The 18,127-nt window shown below is 35.3% G+C and overlaps 2 protein-coding genes across 2 annotated transcripts; both read left to right on the plus strand.

Annotated features, from left to right (window-relative positions):
• Window positions 1–434: 434 nt before the first annotated feature.
• Window positions 435–5,116, plus strand: LOC110873040 (choline-phosphate cytidylyltransferase 2). The gene is made up of 8 exons (XM_022121964.2): window positions 435–681; window positions 1,752–1,865; window positions 2,553–2,648; window positions 2,776–2,818; window positions 2,990–3,145; window positions 3,285–3,365; window positions 4,152–4,262; window positions 4,686–5,116. The coding sequence occupies exons 1-8, from the start codon at window positions 545–547 to the stop codon at window positions 4,863–4,865; spliced, it is 918 nt and encodes a 305-aa protein (XP_021977656.1). The 5' UTR covers window positions 435–544; the 3' UTR covers window positions 4,866–5,116.
• A 7,690-nt stretch (window positions 5,117–12,806) lies between these two features.
• Window positions 12,807–18,127, plus strand: LOC110873039 (tubby-like F-box protein 3). The gene is made up of 6 exons (XM_022121963.2): window positions 12,807–13,256; window positions 14,636–14,723; window positions 15,105–15,234; window positions 15,309–15,488; window positions 16,051–16,536; window positions 17,799–18,127. The coding sequence occupies exons 1-5, from the start codon at window positions 12,972–12,974 to the stop codon at window positions 16,520–16,522; spliced, it is 1,155 nt and encodes a 384-aa protein (XP_021977655.1). The 5' UTR covers window positions 12,807–12,971; the 3' UTR covers window positions 16,523–16,536; window positions 17,799–18,127.

Raw genomic sequence — 18,127 nt, forward strand, 5'->3', positions numbered from 1 at the left:
TGGTGGTGGTGGGAACAGAAAGTTAGAGAAAGAGAGAAAGATAATTAGGTTTATGAGAGTCTCTGATTTATTGTCTTTTTTGTGTTTCTAACCTTTAAAATTCGTTTTTGTTTTATTTATTAGAGATATTTTAAATAAATTAGTAAAATTCGCAATTTAACTTTACAATCAGGTCCTAATTATTATTATTATTATTATTATTATTATTATTATTATTATTATTATTATTATTATTATTATTATTATTATTATTATTATTATTCCGTAGTCAACTCGTGTGGAGGCAATTTCCAGGGAAACGCCGTAACCAAATCTAGCCAACCCAACGCGAATCCAATTAAGACAACATAAGTCTGGGCGACTTACATAGAGCCGTCGATTAGACGGTGTGACATTGGTTCACTCAATAAGAAAGTCACCGTTAAAAAAAAAAAATTATTATTCCGTAGTCGGTACCCACTGAACAACAACTACTGAGCAAAGCAAAGGGGAAAAAGAAGATCAAAACCCCCAACGATCTTCTTCTTCTTTTTCAAGGTGAACAATGGAACCTGAGCAACACAAGCAGCAGAGTTGGATGGTGGAACCACCGACGGACCGGCCGGTTCGCGTCTACGCCGACGGCATATACGACCTCTTCCACTTCGGTCATGCTCGTTCCCTTGAACAAGCCAAAAAATCGTAAGTTAGGCTTCCGTTACAAGATTTTGTTTAGTGATTTTCAGTTGTCCTTCTGTTGAGTATATGGATCTGGCTTCTAGTTGTTGATTTTGAGTTTATGTATTGTTTAGCTTTGGAATCTGTTGTTTGAGACTTAGTTTAGGTTGGTGTGTGTTTGAGGTTTGTTATGAACTTTGTGGCGATTAGTGGCAGTGATTACTAAGTATAATTTAGGATTTTAAGGCTCTACACCAAATTAGGGTTTTAAAATGTTAGGAATTGTAGGTGTTGATATGAAATCATTTTATTTTTTGTTGAAGAGATCTATCTTCCCTTTATGATGTAAAGAACAGGGATGCTGCCTGTAAGTACCAGTGATATTTGTAATTACCTCCGAATCTCTTTTGTCTTGCTAAATATTTCTTTAAACTTGCATAATTCAACAGTTACTTGCTAATCGGGATAGTGAGGCCTGCTTTACCCCTAGGCTGCGATTTAAGCGTTTATAACTAACTGCGGTTTATGTACTGTTCTTTACGTCTTTAAGCTCATTGCAAATTGTTTATAATTCTTGTTTTTATGTAAACAGCATGACAGGAACATGCGTATTTACCTTTAATGAAGCATAACTACGTAGTTCTAAGTTGCCTATAATCGCAATCATTAAAATGAACATTAACGTTGCCATAGTTCTCCTTCTGTTGGTCATTAAGTTGAACAGTAATACCATAGTAGAAAGTAACTCAGCTTCCACTCTTGTGATCTTCATTAATAACGGTCAATTCTATTTTTTCAAGCAAGGGTTGTATTTATGATGTAAGGCTGTGCTGAATGCTGAGATGTGAACAACCTAATTTTTTTACATAAACCGATATGCAAAAAGTAGGTAATATATAATTATATACATATTCCGGTAATAGTCACCTGGTTCCTAACAATAGTAAGAACGTCAATATTGTATAATCAGCAACTAACAATGAGTTAATTATTCTCTTTCACTTATGTGCCTGTATACTTTCTAATGTTTTGCAATATAAAGAGGACAACAATTTGTGCATATCTTGTAACTTGTTTTCTCATCTTATCTATAGGTTTCCAAATACTTATTTGCTTGTTGGATGTTGCAATGATGAAGTCACCCACAGGCTGAAGGGTAAAACGGTCATGACTGACCAGGAGCGTTATGAATCTCTTCGTCACTGCAAGTAGGTTTGATTTAAGTGCAAAGTCGGTTAACCGTGGATTCGGTTAACCAATGGCTGGTTAACCGAGGGTTCGGTTAATTGAAAAGTATTAACCATAACCATAGCCGGTGGTCAGTTAACCGTTGTTCGGTTAACCATTGGTTATGGATCAGTTTCGGTTAATTTCAGTTAATTATCCAACGTATATAAAACTTGTAAAATATAAACTCATGAATATAAAACTTGCAAAATTATATAGATACCACATGCATATAGGTAATGGGCCCTCACTTGGACTAAAAGGTTAAAAAAATCTAGTGGGTAGTGAACTAATAAATAATATTACATTAAGAGAGTTTGGTGTATATATATATGTTTGGCTAATCGGTCCAGTTAAGTTATTTTTGGTTTTAGATATATGATTAACCTAAACCTAAACCGAAACCGAAAGTTAAGTTATTCAAAAAACAATAGCCAAACCATCGGTTATTGCTTCGGTTCGGTTTTTTCGGTTCGGTTTCGGTTAATTCGGTTTTATGCTCACCCCTAGATTTAATCATTGAACATTTGTGCTTTTAAGTTTTAACAAATAGATATACAATAATTTTGTACTTAATTGAGACTTGCAGTGTTTTCTTGTTTCATGTGCTTTTATGTACACAAGTGAAACAATCAGCAATCATGATATACTTGTGCATAATTATGCAGGTGGGTTGATGAAGTTATTCCAGATGCACCATGGGTACTTACACAAGAATTTATGGATAAACATAAGATAGATTTTGTGGCTCACGATTCTCTTCCGTAAGTATGTGTATACATGCGTGCAGACACACACACATGTACATTAGTAGGAATAAATTACATACATTTATTTTTTATTAATACTCGATGCATTAATTGTGATTTGTGTCCGACTTCATAAAATCAGTTATGCTGATGCAAGTGGTGCTGCAAACGATGTCTATGAATTTGTAAGTTGAACTTCTTAAATCAGTATATTCTTCCTCTTCTATAATGTTTAACTAGCTTAAATGTAAATATATCCTTATATCTTGTATACTTTTTGCACAGGCATGTTTGTTATTCGGGTCATTTTTCACTATGTTTAATTCATTTATGATGCATACATGATTTCTTTGTAGGTCAAATCAATTGGAAGATTTAAGGAGACAAAACGTACAGATGGGATTTCGACATCAGATATAATCATGAGAATCATCAAAGACTACAATGAGTATGTTATGCGCAACTTGGATCGAGGGTACTCAAGAAAGGATCTTGGCGTTAGCTATGTGAAAGTGCGTTTTTGTTATTTAAAGATTAATCAAGCGTCAGCTACCATTGTAGTATTATTAATTATGAATTATGTACCTCAATTGACTGTCGCATCTTCTTTTACGTAACGTGATGACATTTTCCCATCTTAATATATTTTAGGAAAAGAGGTTGAGAGTGAACATGGAATTAAAGAAGCTGCGTGAAAAAGTAAAGAAACAACAAGAAAAGGTGGAAGAAAAGGCAAGTATTTTTTTATTAATTCTGTTTCTTGCACATTACACTATCATTGTATGTGAAAAAGTATATCGTACATTACGGCTTAACGTACTTCACGTACAACAACGTGCGTGATTTGTTATATAGCATGCGTGATTAATGTTTTCAATATGCGTGATTATTGTGTTTCAACATGCGTGATTTTGGATTTTTGAGTTATAACGTGCGTGATTTTAAAATGAACGTGCGTAATTACCTGTCGTACGTGATGTACGTTAAGCCGTAATGTACGTTAACCTTCCTCCATTGTCATTGCCGAAGCTTGCCCCCCCCCCCCCCCCCCAATTTTTCCGAAACCGGGGCGGCGGAAACGTATATACCTAAAAATTTTCTATACGAAAGTACTATTCATAACACTACGCGCCGAAAAGTTCGGGGGGTCGGGCGCCCCCTCGGACTAAGCCTAAGCTGCGCCACTGCATTATGTTACTTTCTATGTGTTAACCCAAACAGGTCCAGTGGGACCATATAAAATATGTTTGCTAAAATGCAACTGGTCAGGTAAACTGTTTGGAAATCATCCAAGTTAATATTGAATGCATACAGCCTCCTAGATCTATTTATTCAAGAATTTATACTTTTATTGTTATACTCTAGATTATGTATTCTATTTACTATTTCACATTATAATTATTGTATATGATATAATATAATTTATTTAAATAAGTGGAGCAAAAAAGTGTTCAGGTCAACTCAACCTGAGCCCTTTTGACTTGCCAATTTATATATACTTTATCTTTGATATTACAGATCCAAACGGTAGCAAAAACTGCTGGCATGAATCATAACCTCTGGGTGGAGAATGCTGATCGTTGGGTTGCTGGTTTTCTTGAAAGGTTTGAAGAGGGTTGCCATAAAATGGTACTTATCTCTCTCTTAATCTCACACACTTGCTCTCTCCCATTCTCCCTCCCTCTAGAAATACAAACACTGAGTCGTCAGTTTTGACCCATTTAAGGTTTAATGAGTCCATTTGAGTTATGTTTCATACTAATGATTCAAAATGTCAAATGGATAAAATTTTTCTTTTAGCTAAAAATGGAAACTGGTCAGATGGGTCAAATAGGTCGAAAGCATTTTCAAAATGCATAGTTTTAACTCTTTTCCTCAAACAAATCTGATTATTATTTTTGATACAACAATATTTGAAAACTTGAAAAAAAGACTTGATGCTTGTGTGTCAGCCCAGCCCTGCCCGACATTCTCTATCGGTACAAATGGCCCATTTTGACCCATCACCCAACCCACTCAACTTCATGCTTTTATATTTTGAATCCTTCTCAGGGAACCGCCATTAGAGACAGAATACAGGAACAGCTAAAGGCAAAGGCAAATGGGAGGGTGCTTGCTTTTGACAAGAACGGCGATGAGGTGGAAAATGACGACGATGAATATTATTACGATTATAGTACCGATGAAGAAGACTACTCCAGTGGTGCAGAAGAAGCAGTATCAGCAAAATAACATCATTCTTCCTGTTCCCTATGGAAGTTTGCTCAACTATCAACTATGTGACGAAGTGTGGACAATATAGGTTGTGATATAAATTGAGAGTTTTAATGTATGATAAATTTGCTACCCATTTTCGTTTCTGTTCATACAAATGTTTGAAATTGAACGTTTTATTCAACTTCTGTAATAGACAAGAAAGTTATGTTTCGGACTATCATTAGTCGTTTTTATTGAAGCTTTTAGTGATTCTGTTTGTTGGCTAATTTTTGTTATATACATTGTTTCAATTTCGTAAGTTTTACTTCCCATTTGCATCCTGTAAAAGAAAGGCTAACCCCTCTTCGCCTCATGTAATTTTATAGATAATTTGATGATAATTTTTTTTTGTTTCTTTTGTAATTCTCGTTTGAAAAACATAACTATTTGGATTTCAAGCCACCCAACTATCAAAGTGCTAATAAATACTGAAGATAACACAATTATCAGCCCCCAAAGGACACAACATAGTATCTCTTTTGTGAAGTTCGGGATGCGCGAACGAGGGTCGAAACGTCGAAAAGAACGAAATACAACGTCAGTGCTGCAGGGGCAGCGTCGCCGACGCTGGGCAGCAGTTGGTCGACGCCCTAACTTGCTGTCTACGCGCCAGCAGTCCTGTTTCTTCGTTTTTCTTCGATTCCGGACCCCGTAGACCCATTCCCAATCCCTGTTAAACTTCCATAATGTAACCAAACCTTACCAAATAGTTTTGTGAGGTACGGGCGATTGTAGAACTCATTTTTAAGCTCCCGAAATGTACCCCGAACTCATTAAAGAGTGTTTATGAGGTACAGGTAAGAATGGGGCGTGTATGCAAGTATGTGTGGAAACGAAATAGATATGTAGGAATGTATAAATAGATTAATTGTATGTTAGTAGATGGAACCCATTAGTGAAGACGAATATAAATGAGTATACACATAGGTTGGTATGTACGAGAATTATATGTATAGTAGTTTGTGACTAAGAATGGTTAGTATGAATATGTGAGAATGTAAGTTGTATATAAGAGTTTGGATAGAGGGGTGGGTGTATGAAGTAGGATTTATCATACTCGAAAGAGTCGGATTAGATAATATGTATGCGTGCTATTGAACCATATGTATTCGAATGAGTGAGACTTGTATGTATGCATGTATGGTGTCAATATACATCAGTATTAACGATACTAACTGGGTTGCCTTTGAGAATGAAATGAAATGCAGGTACATTATTGTTGACTCATTGAATGTTAAACACCGAGATGAAATGCTTGAATTCAGAAAGATAACCGAATGGAATGTATATGAGGATAGAACGCGACTTGATCCTATAATTATGAATCTTAGATTATATATAATGTCACAAAGTACTAACAATGTGAATGTATGTGGTGAATGCAAGTTGTACGGAATCACGGATCATCATCGCGAGGTGTAAGCGGTTGGAGATCGAGTCATAAGATAGATTGTACGAGAATGTGTGATTATGTAATTTAGTAAACATAAGTTATGTTTTATTTCATAAATGAGAACAAAGAATGTAATTATCGTAAAAGAGTTACTTTAAAATGGACTTTCAAGTATGTCAAGACATTTATAAAGAAAGAAATTTTAAGGCTCGTATTTCCGTTGCGTCTTTATGGTTAATACGTGTTTGGGTCTTACACAACTCGAGCATTACGTTGCTTGAATTTTGGTTCAATCAGACAAAATTTCTGGATGATGCTTCGATTTTGGTTCAAATCGGTTTGTGGATTCGTTATGTGATCATTGAAGAAGAATAAGAAAACTAGAAGGTGGCTTAAGGAGGATGAAAGGGGTATTTTTGTAATACTAAATTAGTCCATTGGAAAGTTTCATATTCCAACCGTAAGGTGGAAGAATGTTAAATGGAATTTGATGGAATATTTTTCTATTCCAATTCTGTCATGTGCCATCAAACACGTTTTCAGATGGAATGAATTTCAGTTTTTAATTTCTATGAAATTCTAGAACAAGACAGAAACTTAACCTCATATAAGGACAAGAAACTTGAACTAAAGGATAAACACTAAACTCTTCATATGATAAAGTAAAATACAAAAAATACATGAACTCCTATGATGCATGACTTTATAAAGGATGAATACTAAACTCTTCATATGGTAAAAGTAACATAAAAAAAAATAAGTGAACTCATATGATGCATGATGTTATTAAACTTTGACAAGTCTCTTATATCACGTATTTTGTTGAATTTTAAACAACTACTTAGAGTCTTAGACATTTCTAACTAAAAGTTTAATATTAACCTTTTTTTTCTGTAATTACAAGGTGGGCATAAAGTTAAGAATTACCGGATGGTGTTATTTGGTCGTTAGTTTCCCCTATTTAGCTCGAATATGTTTAAGCCTAAATTTTTATATATATATATACAAACTAGGTTAGAACCCCGTGTATTACACGGGTTGAATAAATGTAATTTCATATATTAAATAATAAAAAATTATATCTTTATGAACCCCATATATTGTACGGGTTAAATAAATATAATTTTATATATCAAATAATAAAAAAAGTTATATATTTAAAAACCATGTGTATTACACAGATTAAATCAATATAATTTTGTATACTAAATGCTAAAAACGTCGTATCTTTAAAAAACCTGTGTATAATCGGGTTGAATAAATCTACCAAATAATAAAAAATTACATCCTTAAAAACTTCGTATATTACACGTATTGAATAAATCTAAAAGATAGTTATATCTTTAAAAACCATGTGTATTATACAGATTAAATAAATGTAATTTTGTATATTAAATACTAAAAACGTCATATCTTTAAAAAACTCGTGTATAGTCGGGTTGAAAAATCTACCAAATAATAAAAAAAATTATATCCTTAAAAAACCCTGTGTATTACACGTGTTGAATAAATCTAATTTTACATATCAAATGATAAAAAGTTATATCTTTAAAAAATTCATGTATTACATGGGTTATATAAATGTAACTTTGTATAGTAAATAATAAATAAATTCTATTTTTAAAAACCCCGCGTTTTTCACGAGTTAAATAAATATAATTTTGTTTACCAAATAATAAAAAAGTTATATTTTTAATAAATTAGGATAACATTTAATATTAATTTATTATTTATATATTTAATATAAGATAAGTAGGAAAGAGAGGTATTTTTTTTAAAATATATTAAATTAACAATTTAGATTTGAGGATAATATTTTATAAAAGTATGATAAGATTTAATATTAATGTATTATTTATTAATTTAGTTAATATAAAATAAGTATAGATTTGAGGATTCAATGAATGACACGTGTCCAAAACTTGAGATAGAAGATTATATAGCCCAATAGTATAGCATATTTTTAAACCATAGTTTTTAAATAGTAATAACAAAGAAAAACAACACTAATAACCCTACTTTTATTTTCCTTGAATCTTTCTAATTTGAAAAAAAAAAATATACTTCCTTCGTCCCACTAAATGTGTCCTATTTTGAATTTTCAAAATTTTTATTTATAAACTTTGACTTTAATTATATATTTTTTGTGTTATATAAAACTTGATGAAAATTAATCCGATAAAAACACTTGTAAAACACACTCAAATGATATAACTTTCATGTCACACCCCGATTTCCACGTGTCTCACCGGTGGGCCCGGTGGGGGATTACCGTGACGATGTTGGCAACAATATAGTCAAACCACACAATTATATAATGCACAGCGGAAGCATAATTTAAATATATAATTTCAACCTCTGATTGTAATATCAAAATGTATTACAGAAGTTGAATATCCACAGTGGATCGTAAATACAGATAAAGTATTGTTCCATTAGATACTGCAATCAAGCTTGCGAGGCTTATCCCGACGCTAGGGAGCTAATACCAGCCAATTACGTTTAGGTACCTGCACTTAATCTTTTTGGGGAAAATACGTCAGTTTACACTGGTAAATACATTCAACTGACACATTTGAAAATGTTTATTTAAAATTGATTTGAATGCACAAGGCACAAACTCTTTTATAACTTGGGAAAATTCATAATGATCTTGTGAACGTTTTACATGTTCTTTTATGCGTTCAGTAGCCCGGGTCGTGCCGGGTTAAAGATTTATAGACACACCACGTTTGCGTAAAACCGTAGTACAGAAACCAACGGCTACGTCTTTTAGTTTTAATGTCGACACTTTATACCGGGTGTACGCCTACACCGGGATGTCGATGGTCGTGGCCATTTCGTAAAATGATGCCAAGGATATCCGGGACAACGGTCATTAAACCCCCCAAAGGCTTATAAGCAACAAAACTGTTTAAATGAGCCGATCATATTTAATCAATTAACCACCTAAGCGATGGAATTATATAATGCTCAATCAAGCGGTATTAATATACCGTAACCCAAGCCCATATAGGGGAAATAAGTCAAAAGTATTTACCTTTGCAAGTATAAATCCTTAATTAAGATCAAGTCACCGATAGCTTTTACTGGGGCTCCTAATCTGGAACGAAGGTTTTAATTAACCTCTTAGAATCCTAACGGTCCTTGTATTAGCCGTAGCTTAAACCGGTTGATTCCGATATATAGATATGGTTAATTCGCACGAAAAGGCGAAAACCGAGAATGGAGTATGATTTGGACCCAACAAGTTCAGAGACTTGTTTTATATGGGTTTATAGTTCATACTCTGGATTTTGGGGTTCAAATAGTATACTTTGACCCATATCGGCTATTGCACGAAAACTAGTTCCGTGGGCCGTACCGTGTGCGCAAATAGGCGAAACGGTTAACCATAAGAGTCGTACGCTTATTTCCTAAGTCAATATGCCTTAAAAAGTATTTTGGTATCAGTAGGATACCTTCCGTAATGCCCGTAACGAGTTTAAGTTTATATTATGCCCCGTAGGGGCTTTTCGGTCATTTTGAAGACTTCAAAAAGGCTTTTCGAGTTCTACAGGAAATCTGAGTTTCCCGAACAGCTTATAAAGCTTAAAACACTTTATTTATTATTTAAAACCAGTAGCAACTGGAATCGGGTCAAAAGACCTTGTAGAACTCCCGTTTTGGCCAAAAAGGGCATATTCGGTATTTACCGAACCGTAGCCATAACCGCAGGTTATGAGCAAGGTAAAAATTATTAAAAATCTTTAAAATTCCCAAAATATTATTTTACCATAGTGGGAAAAGTTTTGGTGACGAAAACTTGGGTTAGATGGGCGTTATGCTAATTGCGCCGTTAAATACAAAACTTTCTTAAAAGTGCGCCTTTTAGCATAACTCTCATTCTAGGCCTCGGATTGACGTGAAACTTTAAGGACATGCTTATAATTCAACAAGCAAGGTTTTGGTCCGTTCACGTGTCCGAAATACTCGTTTTTATTTTAAAAGGCCGTTACGGTCAACTTTTAGGCGAATGACGGAAATACGTAAAAGACTCGGGTAACTCATGAACCGACCACAGAGGTTTTTACCAACATGTGACCTGGTCCTAAGAGAGTCCTAAGGTATATTTATACCTCACTAAAACGGGTCAGAACTGAAGTCAAAGCAAAAGTCAAACTTTTGCGACATTCGGCTCCGAACCGGTTCTATATAGTAAATGATCGATTCAAACGAGCGCAAACATGTTTATATACTTATTATCATGTTTTATGATTATCAAAACAGGTTCCATAACCTATATTTTACAGATTATGCATAAATTGCCAAAATAGCTTTCTGTTGACTTTTTAACCGCACGTTTGACTCGACATTTGACATGGTTAGAGTGGTGATCAGGGGGAACCATTTTAGAGGTTTAATACCCACATAAATACCAACTCATAACCACTTTTGATTCGTCATAAGACTGAACCATTTGCAAGATATTTTAAAGTCAAACCATACTTACGACGGTTTGGTTTTTGGCTAAATACTAAGCATAAACTGAAGTATGAATGATCAAGGCAACTTACAGAAGTTAGGACTTGAATATGGAGCAGAGAAGAACACTTGGGAGCACTTAGAATGATCAGATGGAAGTTGTTTGAGTTGTGTGAATGTTGTAACTACAACATGGCTATTTATAGCCAAATGCCAAGCCATATTGATCATTGCAAGCACTACTATCAGACCAGAGGTGATGGTAGGTGTCCCCTAAGTGTTATGGGTTGAGCATAGGGTGCCCATGCCCCATAATTATGTGCATGATCGTTCACAAGCTCCAAAAGCCAAGTAGTTGCAAAGTTTCTGCATCTGGGCACTTTACGCGGCCTGCATGGGAGTTCCCATGCATTTTAATGCGGGTCGCCTAAAGTTCAAATAACAGACGCGAAATAGAGGAGGCTCGCGGCCCGCCTCAACTTATGTCTAAACCTTACGCGGGTCGCCTAAGGTTAAGATTTCAGGATTTTTAAATCTTTTTGTAATTATTACAGAATCTGGCCATTAATAACGAAATCTTTCGTAATGATTTACCTGACCTTTCGGTTTTGAAGGGGTAACTTTGCGGTTTGGCCCTCGGTTATTTACCGATAGGGGCCTCGTGTTAATTACCCGCATTATTAAGTCCCCGGTTTATTTATTAATTATATTGGAAAGCCTTAACTTTCACTGTTGACGCTTTTAACCCTTCTTCTACGAATTTGATCGTAACTTTCTCGTTTCATATCGAAACTTCGCGAAATTCATATATATTATTTTAGTGAGGGTATAATACCGTTACAAAGTCTTGGGAACGTTAAAGGGTCACTCAGAGGTATTATTAAACATGTTGACACAGTTAACCCCTGTAGTTTGTAATCTCTCACTTTCTTCCGCGTTTTATATTTGTACGATCTATAATTTATTCGTTTGAAGGTTTAAGCATTATTTAGGGATACTATACAGTATATTTACCCTTGTTGACATTTATAACCCTCGAATTTATATACTTTCAAGGTTTGTCAAAATTAGTCCTTTATTTATTATAGATGCTACGTGTAAACAAATGACACGTGTTAACACATCATTGGACACAAAATTTCGAGGTGTTACATTTCATCAAGTATTATCTAACACAAACAAAATTATTTAAGGTCAAAGTTTATAAATAAAAACTTTGAAAATTCAAAATAGGACACTTTTAATGAGACGGAGGGAGTAATAAACAAGACAGCTTGATGAGCCAGAAGCTGGCACAAGCTTTTGACGAGTTAGGTTTAACATTTTGGCTCGTTAAAAAAACAAGTTGACTCGACTTGAGCCCACCGTGGCTTGGCTCGACTCTTCTGGAGCTCGGCCCTAAGTGTGGTTGGGATCTTTAGGATACCAAGAGTGTTTTCGTGAGGGAACATGTCATTTTCTTTAGGGAAATTGGTCTGTAATAATCTCACCTAGACCTTATTGGCCATTAATAATCCTACCTCAGAATATTTCCCCCACCAGTCCCACCTTTCTCCTATTTTTCTAACAATGGTCCCCCGTTAAAAAAACTTAACGGAGTCAAGTTTTTTTTTTTCAAATTACAAAAAGATTTTTTAGGGCTTTGGATTAAAACGACGATACGAGTCTATTGATGTAAAACTTGCTTCGAAACGGTGCTCCAAACGATGAAAACTGCGCTTCAATTCGGGTGTTTAAATTTCCAATTAACTAAAATCAAGTCACTTGAAGCACCATTTCGAAGTAAGTTTTACATCAATGGACTCGTATCATCGTTCTGATCAAAAACCCTAAAAAATATGTTTGTAATTTAGAAAAAAACTTAACCCCGTTAAGTTTTTTAGCGGGGACCATTAGGAAAAATAGCTGAGAGATGGGACTGGTGTGTGGAATATTTTGAGATGAGATTATTAATGGCCAATAAGATATAGGTAAGATTATTAGATGCCAATTCCCCTTTTCTTTTACACGGCGTATGTTTAAGTTCAATAAAAAAGAAAAAAAAACACGTGTTCTCTAATACTCTCGACTTTGTTGTTCCAGTAATGGAGGATGAATGATTCGTTACCGAAAACCCACCAAATCTCATACATATTGACATCTCCTCCACAACTACCTCAAAAACCCCCCTTTAACAAACAAACCCATCAATCAATCAATCATCACCCACCCACTTACTTTTTTTTATGAATCTTGATTCTGGGTTTGGAATGGGTGTTGCTGGTTTGGAGGTTGAAGAAGAAGAGGGTGAAACGAATGATGGGTTGAAACAGAGTTGTTGGGCCAATATGCCTCCGGAGCTCTTGAGGGAGGTCTTGCTTAGGATTGAATCCTCTGAAAATAAGTGGCCCATGAGGAAGAATGTGGTCGGCTGTGCCACTGTTTGCAGGAGTTGGAGAGAGATCATGAAGGACATTGTTAAGAGGCCTGAGCTTTCTGGGATCTTCACTTTCCCCATTTCAGTTAAACAGGTGATTCTGAGGTTCATGTTTTGTTTTGTTTTGTTTTGTGTCATGTTCAAGCCCCCGTGCTGAGATTATGTGCTATGTTCCACTTTTAGGTTAGATTAAATGTTTTTAAGGATCTTGTTGTGTCTAGACAAAGGATCCGATCCACGTTAGATTGAACAAATGGTACATGGGATGTGGAATTAAAAAATAGCTATAGCTATTAGCAGGGACGGCTGAGAATTCGTGTACCCTGGTCGACCTCCAAAAAACGTGCCCTTATGCCTTAACGAAATTGGGTATTGGGCTCAATAAAGGTCTAAACCTAATTCCAATGGGCTAATAACTAATCTAAAGCATAAGAATAGTTTTGTAAGTGGGCCTATGCTGGTGTTTGTATGGGTATACCCTATTAAAAAAGAAATTTTTACGTATACATATCGGGTTTTTTCTAAAAATAGCGTGCCCTCCGAAATATCGGGCCGCCCTGGCTATTAGACCCAATGTTTTAAAATCCGGTTTTTTAATCATACCGGATTAGGCACAAAAATGGTTTAACCGGTTGAACCAGGTTGTGCCGGGCGGTTCAACCGGGTTAACTAGTTAAACGTATAATTTCATAAATTACAACATTAACTCAAAAAATAATCCAAAATTGGATTAAAATGGAAATCTGGAACGAACGATGGGGTGATGGAAGTCTGGAATAAGTCACGAATGATGGAGCGATGAAGCAAGTTTTGAATTTTGATCGATGGAGATAAAATATTAAAAGTTGTTAGGTTAAAGCTAAGAGTAAACATGGAGATGAGACGATAAAAAGTAAAATCTTAACCCAAAAACAGACCTGAGACGGTACCGGTATAACAGTTCAAACCGGTATACCGGATTTTACCGGCGGTACAAAGTCTATGCCGTTTCTCCTACTTACCGGGGTGTTTCGGACCGGATTTACATCCGAAAACGGTAATACCGGTATAACCGGCCGGTATTTACCGGTTTTTAAAACATTGATTAGACCTTTTATGCCCTTATATGTTGAATAGGGGTGCACCCTCAATTTAGAACCAATTTTAAGTAGAGAACTGCACAAGCAAGCCTGATATAGTTGGAGAGAAATAGAGACGGTTATCCTATGTATCGTAGTTAAAGCAATAGGGCTGTTTAAAAGTTATCTATGTTATGTTCTGGAACTCGTCTCGTGCATCAATGTCAAAAGTTTCCTTATAATTGGTGTTTGGGTTGATGTTTCTTGATGATACATATAAATATTCTGTCAGTTAATGATTAAGCTTTATAATTATTTTGCTTTCCTAATAATTTGATAATTTAGAGTTTAAGACACATAAAAATAAGTGAGCTTCTTAGCAGTCTAACTTAATATCTCTTATTATCATTTGCAGCCTGGTCCAAGAGAATCTCTTATCCAGTGCTTTATAAAACGGAAACGATCTACTCAAACATATTACCTTTTCCTTAGTTTGACTCAAGGTACACATTTTTTTTCTCTTTTTTATCCCCGACTCGCAAGGTTATTGGAAAAGTCCAGCTTGGCTCGTAGAGCTGGCTATCTACACTCTGTTAATTATATATAGCGTGTTAGATGTTTTTATTCGTTTATGGCCCATGAGCCCGATACAGGCTTTCCCATGGTTCTTTTCAGTATATATTGAGGGTCAAGACACATAATTTTTTAGTACAAATTTGGTTGACCCGAGAACACTTTTATTGGTCCATTCTTTGAATTATGAATACTTAATGCATTAGATATGATTGCATAAAAAGTATTATTACAATAATATTATTAATAGTAACAGTAATTAGTAATGTTATTTACTTAGTATTAATTACTTGGTGCCATCAATGTGGCAGCACTTGCTGATGATGGAAAGTTTCTTCTTGCTGCTCGCAAGTTTAGACGCCCCACATGTACCGACTACATCATCTCGTTACATGCTGATGACATGTCAAAGGGGAGCAGTAGATATATCGGAAAATTAAGGTTTAGTTAAACCTTTATGATTAATGCTTATCTTGGAAATTAGATTAACATAAGTTGTTTATGATTTGGCATAGATCAAACTTTTTGGGAACCAGGTTCATCGTGTATGATGGTCTGCCACCTCATGACGGAGCTAAAATGACTAAGAGTCGCTCCCCTAGGTTTATGGGCTCCGCTCAAGTCTCGCCTCGAGTCCCTGCTGGAAGCTATCCCGTTGCTCACATCTCGTATGAGTTGAACGTGTTGGGATGCAGGTAAACTGAGATTATTATTGTAAGTAGGTGAACCCAACATAAATCCCAACTGCAAGTTGACACGAACACGACCCGTGTAACCCGAAAAAATATTATTAGGCTTTTTTTTACATATTAGTACTTTAAAATCCGAATTTAGATATTATTTTTGTTTTAAAATCCGAATTTAGATATTATTTTTGTTTTTTTTTTTAATTTTAAACTATGTCAACTTATTTTTTTTAAATGTTTTTTAATTAAAAGGGTAGTTTGGTCAAATCACATGTAATTAACAGAAAAAATGGATGGAGTTAGCGAATTGGATGGAAATGGCAAGAAAATGCAAACTTGAAGGGTCCAGTTACAAAGAAAAATGTTATTTTGGATGGAAGTAGTAAATGTGACCAAACCTCTGGGGACGAAAGTCGCAATAAAGCGCAAACCTGAAGGACTCAAATGCACAAAAAAGTCATTTTGGATGTAGCAAGCAAAAATGCCTAAACCTCAGGGACGATTTTGGCATTTTACTCTTCTGAAAAAGACCAAACAAAAAGTTTGTTTTTTGTTTTGTATTACAATGCAGGGGTCCAAGAAGAATGCAATGCACAATGGATCCCATTCCAACTTCCGCAATCGAACCGGGAGGTGTGGCTCCCACACAAACCGAGTTTCCGCTGAGCACCGGTGAATCTTTTCCTTCAATTTCTTTTTTTCGATCCAGATCAAGCCGTGTGAAAAAACGTGGGCCCGAAGTGTCAAATAATCAGACAGTTGGACCTTTAGTTTTGAAAAACAAACCTCCTAGGTGGCATGAGCAGCTTCAGTGCTGGTGTTTAAATTTTCAAGGACGTGTAACGGTTGCTTCGGTGAAGAATTTCCAGTTGGTAGCTACACCGCCAAGTGGACAAGCGGGACCACAGTATGACAAGGTTATTCTTCAGTTTGGGAAAGTAGGGAAGGATGTGTTTACCATGGATTATCGCTACCCGATATCTGCGTTTCAAGCTTTTGCTATCTGCCTCAGCAGCTTTGACACCAAAATTGCTTATGAATGATGTCGACTTGACAAGTAAGCATTGATATCTAGTTTTTTATATGTTCTAACAGCCTATTCGCTTTAAGGTGGCAACATGGATGGGTCTGACAGGTTGGGTAACGGGTCAAGTCGGTTTTTTTTTGTGTGGGTCAAAATTTGCCGGGTTGAGCAGACTTTTTTTCAGGAGTTTTGTTTTTTAATGAATAGCTGGTGTGTCAAATATGTTCACAAAAGTTATATTTATATGTGAATATAATTTACCTAAATGAAATTATTTGGTAGGTTTTATGCACTAAAAATTGTTGGGGTATGTAAATAAAAAAAGTAGTGTTTGCTTTAGATACTTTTCCTATAATTTGTGGGGTAAATATTAAATGTTAGAAGTTAGGACGTACGAGAAGGGTGAGATAGAAGGCAAGATAGAGAAGAAATTAACAGCTGGGATTGTTAATAGCGGCGGTGATTCTAGACATGACCCGTAACAATGGGTTGACTGACCCATATAACCTATTTATTAAACGGGTCATGTTTGGGTTGACGTGTTCAATAAACGGTCGTGTTTAGGTTGACTTGTTTTAAATAAACCACTTGTTAAAAGTTGTAACAAAAAATCTAAACATATATGTTTAATATCAACTCGCCTGTTTAACCCATTTATTACAACTTGTTTACAACCCACTTACCCGTTTAACACTTTAACCCATTTACAACTTCAAGTAGATTATTCTTTCTTTTGTTCCCTATATTTCACAACTGATTTTGTTGAGGAATGTAGTAATGTACAGTACACACATGATGATTTATGTAATATTCCTAACATATTACTGCGAATATTCTAGTTTGTCCCCATATCATTTCTTTTTTGGGGTAACTTGAGAACCCGTTGTCTGAAACTCATGGGACCCACCAATACCCTGCCAGTTAGAATCGCAACATGTGTTGGGCACGTGGCCTTCAAGAGGTTATGGTATGAACCAGTGGAAGCAAGATTCGAACTTGAGACCTCTACTAGAGAGGAATGAGGTGCTTATCACTGCACCACCCACCCCTTGAAGGTTCCATATTAGTTCCAAATATAAAAGCAAACTTTGTAGAACCTGAGAACAATATTAGCACGCGTATGAAGTTAATACAAATTAATCTAAAACAATCATTGAGAAAAAAAGAAATATGTCAATCTAGGTGTGTAAAGATTCATGGTGGTACGCTATTCAATGTCCTTCGCACAACGTGTCATCTTCGTTCCACCAAAGGTCAACCTATTACTAATTTCTTGCTAATTTATGGCTCCCCAGGAAAAAGTTTGATGCTCTAAAATCTCAAGTGTGAGATGGAAATAAAGATTTGAAAGAAGTATGTCTCCATGGCATGGGTATGCAAGTCTAAGGATATTCAAAATAAGAAGCCATTCATTCATGGCTCTGGTTTTTGGTCATTTCTTATGGTATTTATTTCATTTGAAACTGTCTCCTTGTTCTCAGTTTGAGATTTCATCATGTTTGCTATGGAACCATACATGCAGAAGAACACATTTACATTCAAAGGGTTTTTTTTCTCTCTTTTTTTTTTTTAACTGTAATTCTCTTAATTGGCATACCAAATGAGATGCCTGAATTTTCCCAAA

Source organism: Helianthus annuus, chromosome 8, assembly GCF_002127325.2.
Source record: "Helianthus annuus cultivar XRQ/B chromosome 8, HanXRQr2.0-SUNRISE, whole genome shotgun sequence".
Taxonomy (NCBI): Eukaryota; Viridiplantae; Streptophyta; class Magnoliopsida; order Asterales; family Asteraceae; genus Helianthus; species Helianthus annuus.

Coding starts and splice junctions, on each gene's coding strand:
- LOC110873040 (XM_022121964.2), top strand. CDS start 545: ATGGAACCTGAGCAACACAAGCAGCAGAGTTGGATGGTGGAACCACCG. Junction 3,366..4,151: donor AAGAAAAGGTGGAAGAAAAG/GCAAGTATTTTT, acceptor TTGATATTACAG/ATCCAAACGGTAGCAAAAAC. Junction 4,263..4,685: donor AAGAGGGTTGCCATAAAATG/GTACTTATCTCT, acceptor AATCCTTCTCAG/GGAACCGCCATTAGAGACAG.
- LOC110873039 (XM_022121963.2), top strand. CDS start 12,972: ATGAATCTTGATTCTGGGTTTGGAATGGGTGTTGCTGGTTTGGAGGTT. Junction 13,257..14,635: donor TCCCCATTTCAGTTAAACAG/GTGATTCTGAGG, acceptor TATCATTTGCAG/CCTGGTCCAAGAGAATCTCT. Junction 15,489..16,050: donor TTGAACGTGTTGGGATGCAG/GTAAACTGAGAT, acceptor ATTACAATGCAG/GGGTCCAAGAAGAATGCAAT.